The sequence below is a fragment of the Aspergillus campestris genome (genome assembly GCF_002847485.1).
Source record: "Aspergillus campestris IBT 28561 chromosome Unknown P168scaffold_5, whole genome shotgun sequence".
Taxonomy (NCBI): Eukaryota; Fungi; Ascomycota; class Eurotiomycetes; order Eurotiales; family Aspergillaceae; genus Aspergillus; species Aspergillus campestris.
Window position 1 is genome coordinate 1646344 of NW_020194340.1, and position 12453 is coordinate 1658796.

At 52.0% G+C, this 12453-nt stretch overlaps 5 protein-coding genes across 5 annotated transcripts; 1 reads left to right on the plus strand and 4 right to left on the minus strand.

The window, feature by feature from the left end:
- Positions 1 to 70: 70 nt before the first annotated feature.
- On the minus strand, positions 71 to 808 carry P168DRAFT_234645 (uncharacterized protein; the record flags this gene model as incomplete). Its single annotated transcript, XM_024833425.1, has 2 exons — positions 71 to 154; positions 218 to 808. 2 exons carry the CDS (start codon positions 806 to 808, stop codon positions 71 to 73), a joined length of 675 nt encoding a protein of 224 aa, XP_024693773.1.
- Positions 809 to 1957: 1149 nt separating this feature from the next.
- P168DRAFT_268214 (glycoside hydrolase) lies at positions 1958 to 5609 on the minus strand (the record flags this gene model as incomplete). Its single annotated transcript, XM_024835078.1, has 5 exons — positions 1958 to 2191; positions 2260 to 2895; positions 2961 to 3039; positions 3287 to 3366; positions 3528 to 5609. 5 exons carry the CDS (start codon positions 5607 to 5609, stop codon positions 1958 to 1960), a joined length of 3111 nt encoding a protein of 1036 aa, XP_024693774.1.
- Positions 5610 to 6459: 850 nt separating this feature from the next.
- On the plus strand, positions 6460 to 8221 carry P168DRAFT_252373 (translation initiation factor eIF2B subunit gamma). The gene is made up of 2 exons (XM_024834321.1): positions 6460 to 6689; positions 6743 to 8221. The coding sequence occupies exons 1-2, from the start codon at positions 6509 to 6511 to the stop codon at positions 8176 to 8178; spliced, it is 1617 nt and encodes a 538-aa protein (XP_024693775.1). The 5' UTR covers positions 6460 to 6508; the 3' UTR covers positions 8179 to 8221.
- A 416-nt stretch (positions 8222 to 8637) lies between these two features.
- Positions 8638 to 9679, minus strand: P168DRAFT_296835 (VIT1/CCC1 transporter family protein; the record flags this gene model as incomplete). Its single annotated transcript, XM_024838139.1, has 3 exons — positions 8638 to 9164; positions 9221 to 9547; positions 9613 to 9679. The coding sequence occupies 3 exons, from the start codon at positions 9677 to 9679 to the stop codon at positions 8638 to 8640; spliced, it is 921 nt and encodes a 306-aa protein (XP_024693776.1).
- A 1342-nt stretch (positions 9680 to 11021) lies between these two features.
- On the minus strand, positions 11022 to 12008 carry P168DRAFT_304229 (uncharacterized protein). Its single transcript, XM_024838828.1, has 2 exons — positions 11718 to 12008; positions 11022 to 11660 (listed from the first exon to the last, which is right to left on the minus strand). The coding sequence occupies exons 1-2, from the start codon at positions 11831 to 11833 to the stop codon at positions 11156 to 11158; spliced, it is 621 nt and encodes a 206-aa protein (XP_024693777.1). The 5' UTR covers positions 11834 to 12008; the 3' UTR covers positions 11022 to 11155.
- Between the last annotated feature and the right edge of the window lie 445 nt (positions 12009 to 12453).

A 12453-nucleotide genomic window follows, 5' to 3' on the forward strand; every position in this document is an offset into this window, starting at 1 on the left:
CCAAGCCAAAGACCACCCTCAAAAACAACACATCATTAACTCCCATAACTCCACACCCAAACTTTTTATATCAAACGTCTCGCTCCAGAACACCAGTCCCTTCGTTTGGGTTCGGCGCCACCCTCTGGCCGATAATAACAACAAGAACGGCAATCTAGCCCACGTCCCCAGCGTTAGCGCCTTCCAACATACCCGCGATGAACAGGAGAAAACTCACCAAAGACAGATCCACCCCCGCAGCAACCCTCGCCCTCCACTTCGGCCGCAACCGAAACGGCAACCGCTGCCCCTCCGTCAGCTCGCGGGAGTCCGTAACGCGTTGAATGATAGCTATGTTCCGGCCTCCCAGAACGACAACATGGACCATATTGTCCAGATCGTGGTCCTTCACCTCGAGCTTCACCTCAGGTCCGTTCACCCCGCAGTCGACCCCCGCATTTTTGAAAGTGATTTCCGCCCGGGGGGCGCGGATCTCGACGCGTAATCGCGCATGCAGGATGCTGTGTCTGGTGCCGGGGAGTCGCAGGTCCAGGCGCGACGAGTCGTACCAGGACCCGCGCAGCTCGAAGAGCGGGAGCCCTGTTGTGTCGAAGAAGGTGCGCCGCTGGCTGAGGGACCAGGGGCGGCCCCGGACTGTGAAGACTGTTACGCCCTCGTAGGCGACGGTGTAGTCGAGGGTGTGCCAGGGTTCTGGGGCCGTTTGGACCGTCAGCTCTGTTTCTCTGGGAGCGATGCGCTCCGGGCGGATAGCGATTGGGTATGGTGGGGGGGCGAGGTGGATTGGCGGGGAGGGACGATGCAGGGACATGGTTCAAGATGGGCGGTTTGGGTGTCGTCTGTCTGGAGACTTGGGTGGCTTCTTTCGCCGGCCATACTTTGGCTGCGGCGGTATAAGGGGAGAGGAATAACAGTGAGTTGTGGGCCCTTTTTTCCTGTCATAAGAGCAGCAGCAGCAGTAGTAGTAATAGTAGTCACTTCCTCTCTCAGGGTTCTCTCTTTCTCCCTCTCACACTCTTGGTTGCTCTCACCACGCATGTGTATCCTGCACACGCCCCTCATCCTTCTACTGACTTTTACTATTTACCTTCGAGATGAGCCCCCCTGACCCCTCTCACAGCCCGACGCATCGCCGACATCAAGCCAAGGCATAAATGGGGGCCGCCTTGCGCGGGCCCCGCCAAAGCCCTGGTGTTGGTTCTCCCTGGGGGCCTGATTGGCCCACAGCGGGTTAGGGCTTCCGCTAACGCGTGCAACCGTGAACATGTCCAGGGTTCCAGCGGGTCTGCCCTTATAGTGTATAGTTCCTGGACGATCACCGGTTTCTGCGGCCTTGAAACCGTTTCAGTTATAGCTTTTCACATTTTGCTTGTGTGGGGTAATGCATATCTTATGTGGCGGTCTCGCTATTGTTTCAGCGGGGATTTCGGTTATGTGCATTTAGTACTACTTTAAGTATTTGGTCAGTAGAGTACTAGATTAGTTGGCTCCTTGGGGAGAGGATCTTGGGTGATGGAGACAGCACAGCCTTCCAGGGCGTTCTTGTAAGCGAACGTGAGGCCTATTCGGAGTCAGTCTATTGGGAGGTATTTTTGGTTTTGTCGTGGATGAATCCTCCCGCAGATGGTTTGGTCGAAATAGTGTGGATTTCTGGGTCCGTCCGTTGAGGCTTGGCCATGGATACCGCTCTTTTGGTGGAAATAGAAGGATGGGTCATGCTGACAGTTGTTCTATCACATTCGGCTTATTGGACGATCGAAAAGACTTCGTCTGTTCCAGAAACGTCATCGAATTATAGAGATGTGGATTTATCGGCGAGGGCGAGGGCGTTGGTCCCAACAGTCCCTCCCACGCCGATATATAGTCAACTATTGAACGATCCCAGAACTAACCGAATCTAGTGTTTATGGCGTACAGCATTCTTTTCCAGGGGTTCGAGCCCTTCCTCTCCTAGACGAAGCTACCAATAAGTGGCATATTTGCTTTTTCCTTTCGTCACCTTCACGAACTCATCTGCGATCACCTTATCGGTAACCTCCGATGGGTGCAGCTCGTCGTACCACATGAACTGCTCTGGATGGGGCAGAATCTCGCAGTTCTGACCCTTTACGTCACAGTGCTTGTTGTATCCGGTCACGTTGACCGCCGAGCCCTGCCCAAAGAAGTCCTCCGGGTGGTTGTACGCATCGCTCAGCTTTTCCCATCCGTCAGCTTTCTCATTCGATATCCAGATTTGGAGTGGAGATGAAAGCGAATACTAACCAAGGCGTATACATCCATGGTCGCCAGCTTGGCACCAGGATACCTTTTCGCAATAACCGCCTCGTACGCCGTCTTGTACTCAAACACCTCATTCGCAGTAGCCACCTGGTCCCACATCCGATAGCTAACAGCGGTCTTATTATCCGGCTTCTCGGGCCAGAATGAATTCGGTCCCGTGCCACCATGCTCGGGCGTCGCATACATTGGCGCCAATTGCAGCGGCGTGAGGTTCATCAGCACGAAGTAGCGGCCTCCATTCGCGTGGACCGCATCCAGCGCCTGGTAGACACACTCGATGTAGTCGGGGACTGTCTTGCCGGCAATCTGCGAATCGGTGATGAACGCGTAGTTGCCGAGGTCGTTGGTGCCGATCCAGATAGCGTAGACCGTCTCGTCGGCGGGGATATCGAGGAACTTTTTGCCGGACGGCGGGACCTTGTATTTGCTGTCTGCGAGGAAGGCAGGGACTTCGTACTCCAGTACGGAGGGGAAGGGGGCCTCGATGGCGGCGAATGTGCGCGGGCTGATCTTGTTCGAACAGACTGCGCCGCTAACGGCGTAGTTGTAGCGGTTGGCGTGCGTCTTTTGCGCGACGTAGTAGCCCCAGTTGTAGCCTCCGGAGGCGGATTGGTTATTCTTTCCAGCATTGAGTCAGTGGGTGGTCTTCTTTCTCTTTTTTCCTGTTGGATGGGCGTCCTTACGACTGGCTGTACCCATCCTGCAGGCGGTGTCTCGCCCTTGTGCTCGATGATCCAATTCAGCCTCGAATCATCCGTGTAACTGTCCCCAAATGTGACCAGACTTTTCAGGTTTCGGGGGCCCCATTTCTTTGCTGAACCAGCTAGCCCTACGTCTATTAGGAGGGCCAAGCCCAATAACAGTGATACTTGACGCATGGTAGCAGTGATTAGAGGTTGGTTTTTTGCAGGTAGCATAAAACTAGAGACGTGCGGAGTTTATAAATGCGGAGACAATGTTTGGCGCCGGTCTCTTGCCTGGGAATTCAGGGCCTAGGCGCATGGGACACGGAGATGCGGGGGTGCGGGTGAAAATGGATAAATGGCTAAATTTCGAGGCTAGGATTTGCTCCTCCGCATGTCCATTTGTCTAGGACAATATACTCCTATATTAGTGGCTTCTGTACCCAAGAATTTATCCGCCAGTGTTATTGGTAGATACAGGAAGGGAAGGTAAACTAGGGCTTGGTCCCGACAAAGTGTTCGAATTGTAGAAACCCCTACCTAAGGTTGTACGTTGTCTTGCGTCACCCGCAGCGCATGCACACCCCCTTGCAACCATTCTAATGGTGCCACAAAGGCCATCTGACTCCAGGAGAACTCCTTGTTCTTTCCTCCAAATACGAACACTTCGAATCGGCCGGTGAAGTTCCCGTTCACCCACACGCGACTTCCTCCGGTGACGTCGGTCCGAATAGTGATTTGGCTCTTTAAGGGAACAGTGACCGGCTCGTGGGATGAAGAGGTCTGGTTTGCCCATATTCTACCCAGTTCGATGGGGTCGAATCCGTCGTTTTCAGCTACGGAGCGGAGGGGATATGGCCATCCATCGGAGATAAACGTCAAAGAACCTGAGGGTGACAATTCGAGGGTAACGTCGCTGGAGGAAAGGGTGAATGGTCCCGAAACAACCATGTCCAACATGTAATTCATTCCCTTGCTTCCGTACCCCAGACTAACCCTGTCTGTGGCTTTCTGATTGGTTGTTTTCCAGTTGACAAAGCCATTGTTTCGCTCGGCTGTCTTTTTAACCCGGCGATCCAGGTTCTGCGCCACGGCTGCGGATGTCAGAAGATCCACTGAAGCCGATAGGCCTGACTCTTCAAGAAGAGGCCCACGGTTCCCGGACCAAGCACGGGCGGCCACTACGGGGATCCCGTCTCGAATTGCATAGAATGACTCCAGTTGCGTCGTCGCATCTGGTCCGTTGTCATTCCACGCGGCTAGTATTGCCCCTTTTGGTAGTTTGCTCGGCTGTTCCGTAACATTGACCGGGTTGAACAGCTCGGGCGTCCATTGCCAGCCCGATTGGTCGGCAAAATTGAGGACTCGCGTGTTGTTGAAGAGTTGGGGGTATGGAGCCGGTGTGATTGGTACGTGGGAGTTTTTAAGCGACATGTAAGCCCACCAGTCTTCCGAATTGATGACGTCGTAGCCTTGGTTCGATAGTAGCACCGGATCTGACTGTCCGTACTGCCAGTGCTGTATGATGATGTCTTTCGAGATAGGTTTATCGGAGGGCTCGTATGTTCCCCAGATGCGAACCCTCTTTCCGGACTTTTCGTCCACGAAGCGTGCCATTTCGTTCACGAAGTCGACGTAGTCGTCTGCCAGTGTTGAATCGTATTCGTCGGCGCCAATGTGGACTTCCTTGCTTTGGAACCAGGGAAGAAACTCTTCCCATATCTGCTTGACTGTTGGAAGTGTCTCTGGATGTGTAAGGTTCAAGAGATCCTTCTGGTCCAACGCCAACTGAGGCTTCCACTTCGTCACAAATAAGCAGTGCCCAGGTGCTTCAATCTCCGGTATCACTGTCACACCTCGCTGGGCACAATGCTCTTGCAGATCCTCAAAGTCAGCCCGAGAAAGAGTCTCATTTGCTCGCTGAACAATCGGATGCAAGTCGGGATTTTCAGGATGCAGCGCAAACTGGGCGTAAACATCATTCCAGGTCTCATTGTGGCCACGACTAAGCGGGTAGTTGTCACTTGTGTGATAGTGGAACTCGGACATCTTGAAGAACGAGGCGTAGGTGCATAGTTCTTTCAGAAATGCAGGCGAATACCACTTTCTACCTGCATCGAGTAGAAACCCTCTGGTGGGCACTGAGGGTACATCGATCACGTGGCCCTGCGGAATTGGCCGTCTTCCAGCGATGATTATCTGCTGCAGGAGTGTCCGCGTTGCCCACCACATTCCCCGGGCGCCAGACCCTTTAATGACAACGCGGTTGGCTTGCACTTCCAATTCGTAGCCCTCTTCTGTGGCATCACCGTTCTCGTACGCCCAGTTGCTTCGCTGCGATCTTTCGAGGAAGATTCCCGCCTTGTCGCGCGGTAGTTCATCCACAGTGTGAAGGCTCCATCTTTCTCCCGTGACCTCTTCTATGTCGTCGCGGAATGTCCTCGCGAACTCGGCCGCCGAGGGCGGAATCAACGTTAGCCCAGTCTGGTCTCGATGCGAAGCAAAAGTATTCGAAATATAGATGTCACGTGCTGCCCTGGCAGGATCAAATCCACCAAACGGCTGATCATGTTCTTCCCATCGCACGGGTGGAAGAGTCTGCAGAGCAGACACAGCTGCTATCAAGCTCCACGCCAAAATCGCTCGCATAATGAATCATATACGGGATGGATATGGTAAAAGGGAATCGAATCTCACCCCCGTGGCGAATCAAGGAGGATAGCAGAGGAATTTAAACATATTCCACAGAGACAAACAATGTATGTTTTTGCCGCAAGGGGACGCTCTTCGCTATCCACCATGTGGGTTACATGCATTGCGTGGGTTACACTGCGAGATGTTTATGTTTATCTGATGAATGCCGATCGCCTAGGGTACAGTCGCATTGTTGATCTCGCTAATACGAAATTATTGCTACCTACTTTACTTTGATCTTGTGTTTAAGTCCAGTCACTAATCGCCAAGTCTTTGATGAAGTGTGGGGTACCATTTCGCCCAGGTTTTCCGGTATGTCTGGGTTAGCCCAGCCCCTCATTTGGTATGCAGAATCAGGCTGTTACGAAATGGTAGTGTTACAGCCGCTGCTGGCTGGGGGTAGTCAGCGGGTAGCACTGGGTACTTTAGTAGGTTCCTACAGACTTAGTGTTCTTTAGTAGCCAGAAGTGCGTTGTCATTGTCGTGGTTGATTTCCAAATTCGGCATTATTTTGTGAAGTCCAAACTATATAGTTCCGCGCCGTGGTATATTGGACCAGCCTCATAACAAAGCGTCGGCAAAACATTTTACCAAGAAAGGACATGAAAGAGACAAATAACACCTCGAATCTAGAGAAACTTGTAGCATAAATATTATAGATGGTTTATATGTATAATTCATCAGTTATAAGATCCATTCCATCAGGTACATGTTTGCACTGTTTGTCTCCCGAAAGCCCTGCGGCCAATGACTCAGCGCCAGTTGCGGGCCTTCATTATTCTCTGCTACATTTCTGAGGTCATATCGACAACTCTTCCGACCCCACCATAGTGTTTATCGCACTCGACTTGATCATGCCGCACGCGATTCCCGTCGTTGCAACCGGGTGCCAGGCCCTGATCCTCTGCGGTCCAGGTGTCTCCTTGAACACCTTCACATCCAACCCGGAAGAGTACCCAAAATGCCTCATCCCGATCGCCAATCGGCCGATGCTCTTCTACCCTCTGGATTTCTGCAAGAGGTCAGGAATTACAGGTTGGTTAGCGTCAAGAACTGACTCAATGCTTGAGTGAAACTAATGGTTTTAGATATCACCTTGATTACCCCTCCCTCCTCTGTCGCTCCCCTCCAAGCCGCTTTACAACAAAATCCCTACCTTACATCGCTTCCCTCGCCCTCGCCGACGGTCCTGGCCCCCAAGGATGCGGAAATGACAACGGGGACTGCTGAGCTCCTCCGCTTGCCTGAGGTGCAGGCGTGCATCAAGACCGATTTCCTCCTTCTACCATGCGACCTTGTTTGCGAGATCCCGGGTACGTCGCTACTAGAGGCATGGATGGTGTCGACCACGCCGGGGAGTTCTGTGATTCAAGAAGATCGCAATGCCCACGGTCTAGGCGGCGGGCAAGGAGGCGCCCGAGGCGGACTGGCCGTGTACTATGAAACCCGGGGCTTGGAAGACAGCGTCAAGGGTGAGGTCACAGACTTCACGGCGATCACGCCACTCGCGCAAGACGAAACACCCGCAACGTCGCGGTATAATCTGTCCAAGCTGGTCATGTCGATGCCGATGGGCACTGTGAAGGAGCAAATGGAAGAGGACAAGGGCTTCCTTGTCCGCCATACGTTGGTGGAGAAGCACTCTTCGGTGAAGATGCTCACGAGCTATCGCGATGCGCACCTCTACATCTTCCCCTACTGGGTGAAGGATCTCGCGCGCCATCAAGAAAGGCTCGAATCCGTCAGTGAAGATCTCGTCGGATACTGGGCTAAGGCGAAGTGGCAGCGGGGGCTCGGCGACAAGCTCGGCATAACCCATGTCTTGGGCGGGCGGAATGAGAGCGTCGACGAGAACAGAAGCAATGACGGGAACTCGCTGGAGGAGGAGATTGATCTCCGGGCCATGAGCACCACCGCAGCACCAACTGTCATAGATCCCCGCGGTCCTTCGCCGTCGGTGGAAGTTCCACCCATTCTAGCACACATGGAGAAAGGATCTTCGCTAGTCCGGCGAGTCGACAGCCCCGCTGTCCTATTGTCGACTTCGCTCCGTCTAGCTAAGCTCGAATCCATCGAAGAGGCCGGCCGGGTAGCTGCCTCCCCCTTCGCCCACAACCAAAAAGTCGCCTATCCCGAAGGCGTCGCCCAGCGCAGCATGGTCACCAAGGCGGACTGCCTCCTGGCATCCAACGTGACCGTTGAGGAACGATGCGTCATCAAGGAGTCTTGTATTGGCACGAACGCGAAGATCTGCAGCGGCGCTCGACTGACGCGATGCGTTGTCTTTGACAACGCCATTGTCGGCGAGCGTTGCGTGCTGACTGGGTGTATCATCGGGCGATACAGCAAGATTGGGCGGGAGTCCGTACTCAAGGACTGCGAGGTCCAGGACGGAAACATCATCCCCGATGAAACGGATGCCAAGAACGAGCAGTTCATGGTCTTTGAGGGTTTCGATGAAGAGCAAGATGACGACATGGGTGGCTCGGACAATTCCGAGGATGATGAAGATGAATCTACTTGAGTTAAATACAAAGCAATATGAGCATCATTACGATAGACCGTTTATGCATTGGGATTAGCGTCTAGAGCCCTTAATACAGTCCTATTCTGGAGGACAGTCTAGAGAATATGGCACCAGGTTCAGGAGGACCCATCTCGTAGGTCCTGGAAATTCAATCTGATGGCCTCGCCGTACTATAAACTCGGCAGAAGTAGGGTTATACTCCCAGGTCCCGTGCCTTTTCGTAGCCTGCCAAAGCAGGCACCGATAACACGGACCGGACTATTGGATTGTAGATAACTGCCATGACTATCTAGTATCTACTACTAAATTATGATACCGATTAACAAACAGATGATTCTCTTAATCGAGATATACACAATAACCCAACCATACCCATAACGCCATCGCTATCTATATTTTTCATATGCATACAAAACCCAAACACCATCATATACAGTATTGATGAAAGCCCAACAGTCAAGCACCTCCCCCATTGATAACCCTAACCAACCCAATCGCCGCCCCAGCCGCAACACCACCCACAAAACACATCTGCACCCCACCCTTAACAGCAGCAACAACATTATCAACCCCCGTCCACCCCCTCACCACCCCAGTCTTAACGTACCCAAACGCCAACAGCGTAACCCCCATCACCGCAATACTCCAATACAGCGCCACGATCACCGCATCGGCAACAAAGTACGGAATCAGCGGGATGAACCCGCCCACAAAGTACCCCACGGCGAGCGTAATCGCCGACATCCACGCCTGGTTGCAGTCCGGCCGCGCTTCCTTGTGGTGGAAGTCGAGGAGGAAGTCGAGGTGCCTCTCGGGTGATGCGCGCAGTGAGGTGATGATCTGCTCGATTATGTCGTCTGTTATGCCGTGCGTGGCGAATATGTCGTGGATTATGGTGGCTGTTTCGGAGGGGGAGGTCTCGATGAGGGATTGGGTGTCGCGGACGGTGGCGTTGTAGGATTCGCTGCACTTCGCATTAGTATCTTGTATTGTCTATTTTGGAGAGGGGATTGGGTCTATGAATGATGGATGGTCTTACAGTTCGCTTTTCGCCCCAACATACCCCCCCAACCCCATAGAGATCGCCCCGCAGCCAACTCGGCCAATCCACCCAACACGACGACCTTGGTGTCGCCCAGCGCGGAGAGACCCGCGCTCAGTGCAAACGGCACCGTCAATCCGTCCGACAAGCCCAGAATCGCATCGGAGACAATGCGCGGGTTGATCCTCGATCGCGAACTGCGACTACTGGCCGTTTCGGCATCGGAGGTATGCCCATCGTCGTCGCGAAAGGTGCGATACGAGCGCTGGGCTTCGAGCTCGGGGAGGTCGTCGTGGGCTGGTGGCTCGGACAGGAGGGCTTTGGCTGGGCTTATTAGTATACATATACATATATAAAGTTGGCCCATGAGTGGGTGGCGGAGAACGAACCGGCACTTTGGCTCGAGTTGCTTCGAGCGTTTGGGAAGAGCTTTTGTTTGAGTAGGACGAGGACCATGGTGGGTGGATATGTCTGCACCAGATAGACGAGAGGAAAGAAGGTAGGGAAAAGGAAGAAGTCGAATAAATAAATCTCGAAAAGAAAGAAATACAGGTCAAAGAATCGACCTAGAAAGGAAGACTGTGTCGCCGTCTGACGTCAGTACCGGGCGTGGTCAGTTTCCGGGGTAGTAGATCTTCAAGCAGAGTGCTGATCTGATCTTATCGAGACAAGTAGACTGTTATCGAGAACGCGATGATCAACTGTCGTCTCTTCAAGAATTGAATTAGATATCAATCATTCGTACATCTACACTCGATCAGCTTTATCTTGATATGTTTCGCTCTCCCCTCGCCAGGACCGTTCTTTTATATCACTACCCCTCCATACACACAAACATACCGTCCCTCCCTCGTAATAAAAATTAGAGAAAAACCTTGCAGGTCTCAACCTCCCCACACCAACTCCTCCAATTACAGATTAAATAATGGTCAGCGCTGGACGATCCGCGCGCAGGCACCTCCCAGGTTTGAGAACGTCAACGCGTGATTGGTGCGCTGTTGGAGATGCTTACCATTACGAGGGCCGTGACTGGTCAAGATGCGGGCTGCGCGTAACGATTTTCTTGTGGGTTGCATGTAATCAGTGCTTTGTCCTTTATGATTGCTTCGGGGGATTCTCTTGTATGAGTTATGTCCGCGGATGAAATTGTCTATCGATGTTTGGGCCGGAGGAGGTCTGATAAGTGTGGCGATGTCCGCGGAGCTGATGGGAATGTCCGAGGGGGGTAGCCCTAACTCCGTCCGAGGGCCGGTCTTGAACTGGCCGTCTTGATGATAGATCTGATATATTGCGTACTAGAAGAGAAAAGATTCATTAATTGAATACTTGTCAGAATATCCATAATAGAATCTTGAAGAGGAACAAACGATCATCAAGTTGGTTCCACGCAATCAGCTACAGCTGGTCGCTTTCAAAATCCATTATACAATTCAGGTAACACTGCATTATGGTGGTTCAACAAATACTAGCAGTCTGTCTGTAATCATTCGACTGCACAACGCTCTTCTGTACGAGCTAATGGTTGATGCAAACCGAGATCATGCCATCGGCTTGAGTGCCGGTGTTCCACCGACTGTATAGGTACTAAGTTCTCGAACGGATCAGCAGATGTGTATTCGAGACATCAACTATTTCCTTTGGAGGACTAGCACAACACGATGTGTTTCAATAGGGTTCTCAAAGATGTCGGGTTCGAAGTATACTATTTAGTTTTAGGGACAGTGACAGCCATTAGTGGACTGTCACTGATATCCTAATGGTGGATTACGCACTTTCTTCAGGAGCAAGTCTTAATACTGCAGTATAGTTCTCATTCACGTCAACAATTAGGATCAGGTAAATATCAAATTAGTACTACTAACACACAGATTGTGAAGTACGATTTCTCCAAATTCCATTCGAAGGCTGTTCAAAAGCACATTCAATCTCCGATCAGAGCACAATAGCCAGGCCCAGAACACCAGCTACGCCAGCCAGGCCAGCGGCCAGAGCTCCAGTAGGCGCGGCGATACTCTCAGAGGTGGCAGAAGGCGATGAAGACTTGGAATCCGAGCCCGTGCTGGACCCAGAGCTAGAATCCTCCTTGGAGCTCGAGCTGGGGCCCGTCTCGGAAGAAGAAGAACCAGTAGTGGTGAAACCACCAGTGGGCTTACTGAGGGCATCAGTCTGATAAGCCGTGGAGATGTAGGTCTTGACGCTGTTAGGCAGCTCGTTGTACCAGTCCGGATAGTGGCCGTCATGGATGTCGTTAAAGACCGACGAGCGAGCATCTGGGTCTCCCATCTGAGAGTAGAAGGAGGGAGGGACGGCAGTCATGAGCACGGAGATGATCGAGCTGGGCGGCATCTTGAAATCCCCCGGCATTTCGGTGGGCATATCGGTGGGCATTTCGAACTCAGTTGCGGTTGCCATCTTGGCAAGGTCTGTGTTGGATTCGCTGGGGAATGTCAGTAACTCTTGGACAGAAAGTTCTGATTGCTGGTTGGGTTCTTACAGGCTTGCCATTGCCGCCGAGTATGCGTCATCTCCCGAACCTCTCTTCTCGAGCTTCGGCTCAGCAACGGCCGAAGCCACGACCGAGAGAAGGAAGCAAAGAGACTTGTACTGCATGGTGGGCGGATAGGATAGCGAACGGGAGATCAGGGCAGTAGATGATAGATGGTAGTAGATGAAAGACGGTAAGGAGTGGAGGTTGGTCAGATTCGAGAGATTTGTCTTTCGTATGAGAATGAATGTAAATGGAAAAGGAAGGAACGACCAGTCACCCTGTCCGTATCAGGGAGGCAATAGCCGGCTTAAATAACATGCTCAACTCTTGCATTTGGTAATGAGATTAAGAGGACTTTTTATTCATCACAATGATACTAATACTCATGAAAGTAACCTTCGTATTGGTACTCAGTCTATGCCATCCTGCGTCAGGGTCCAGAGAACTGTCCTAGATGTTCGTGATCTATGGCTTGTCCGCAGATCAATGAAAAACAGGGTCCAAGAATGGAATAGTGTTGGCTTTTGGACCCAGGGGCCCGTATTACAAAAATATGGTTTTGGTTGTTCAACTGAGTCGATGTCTTATTGATAGCATGGAGTAGACTAGTATTAGGGTTTGAGATAGTTGATCCACACCAAGTCACTTCCATCGGTTCCGACATAGAGAGCATGTAACGGAAAATATATTCAGATAGCGCTCCTAATATACTTGTAAAACCGCATACATTATACTACAGTTA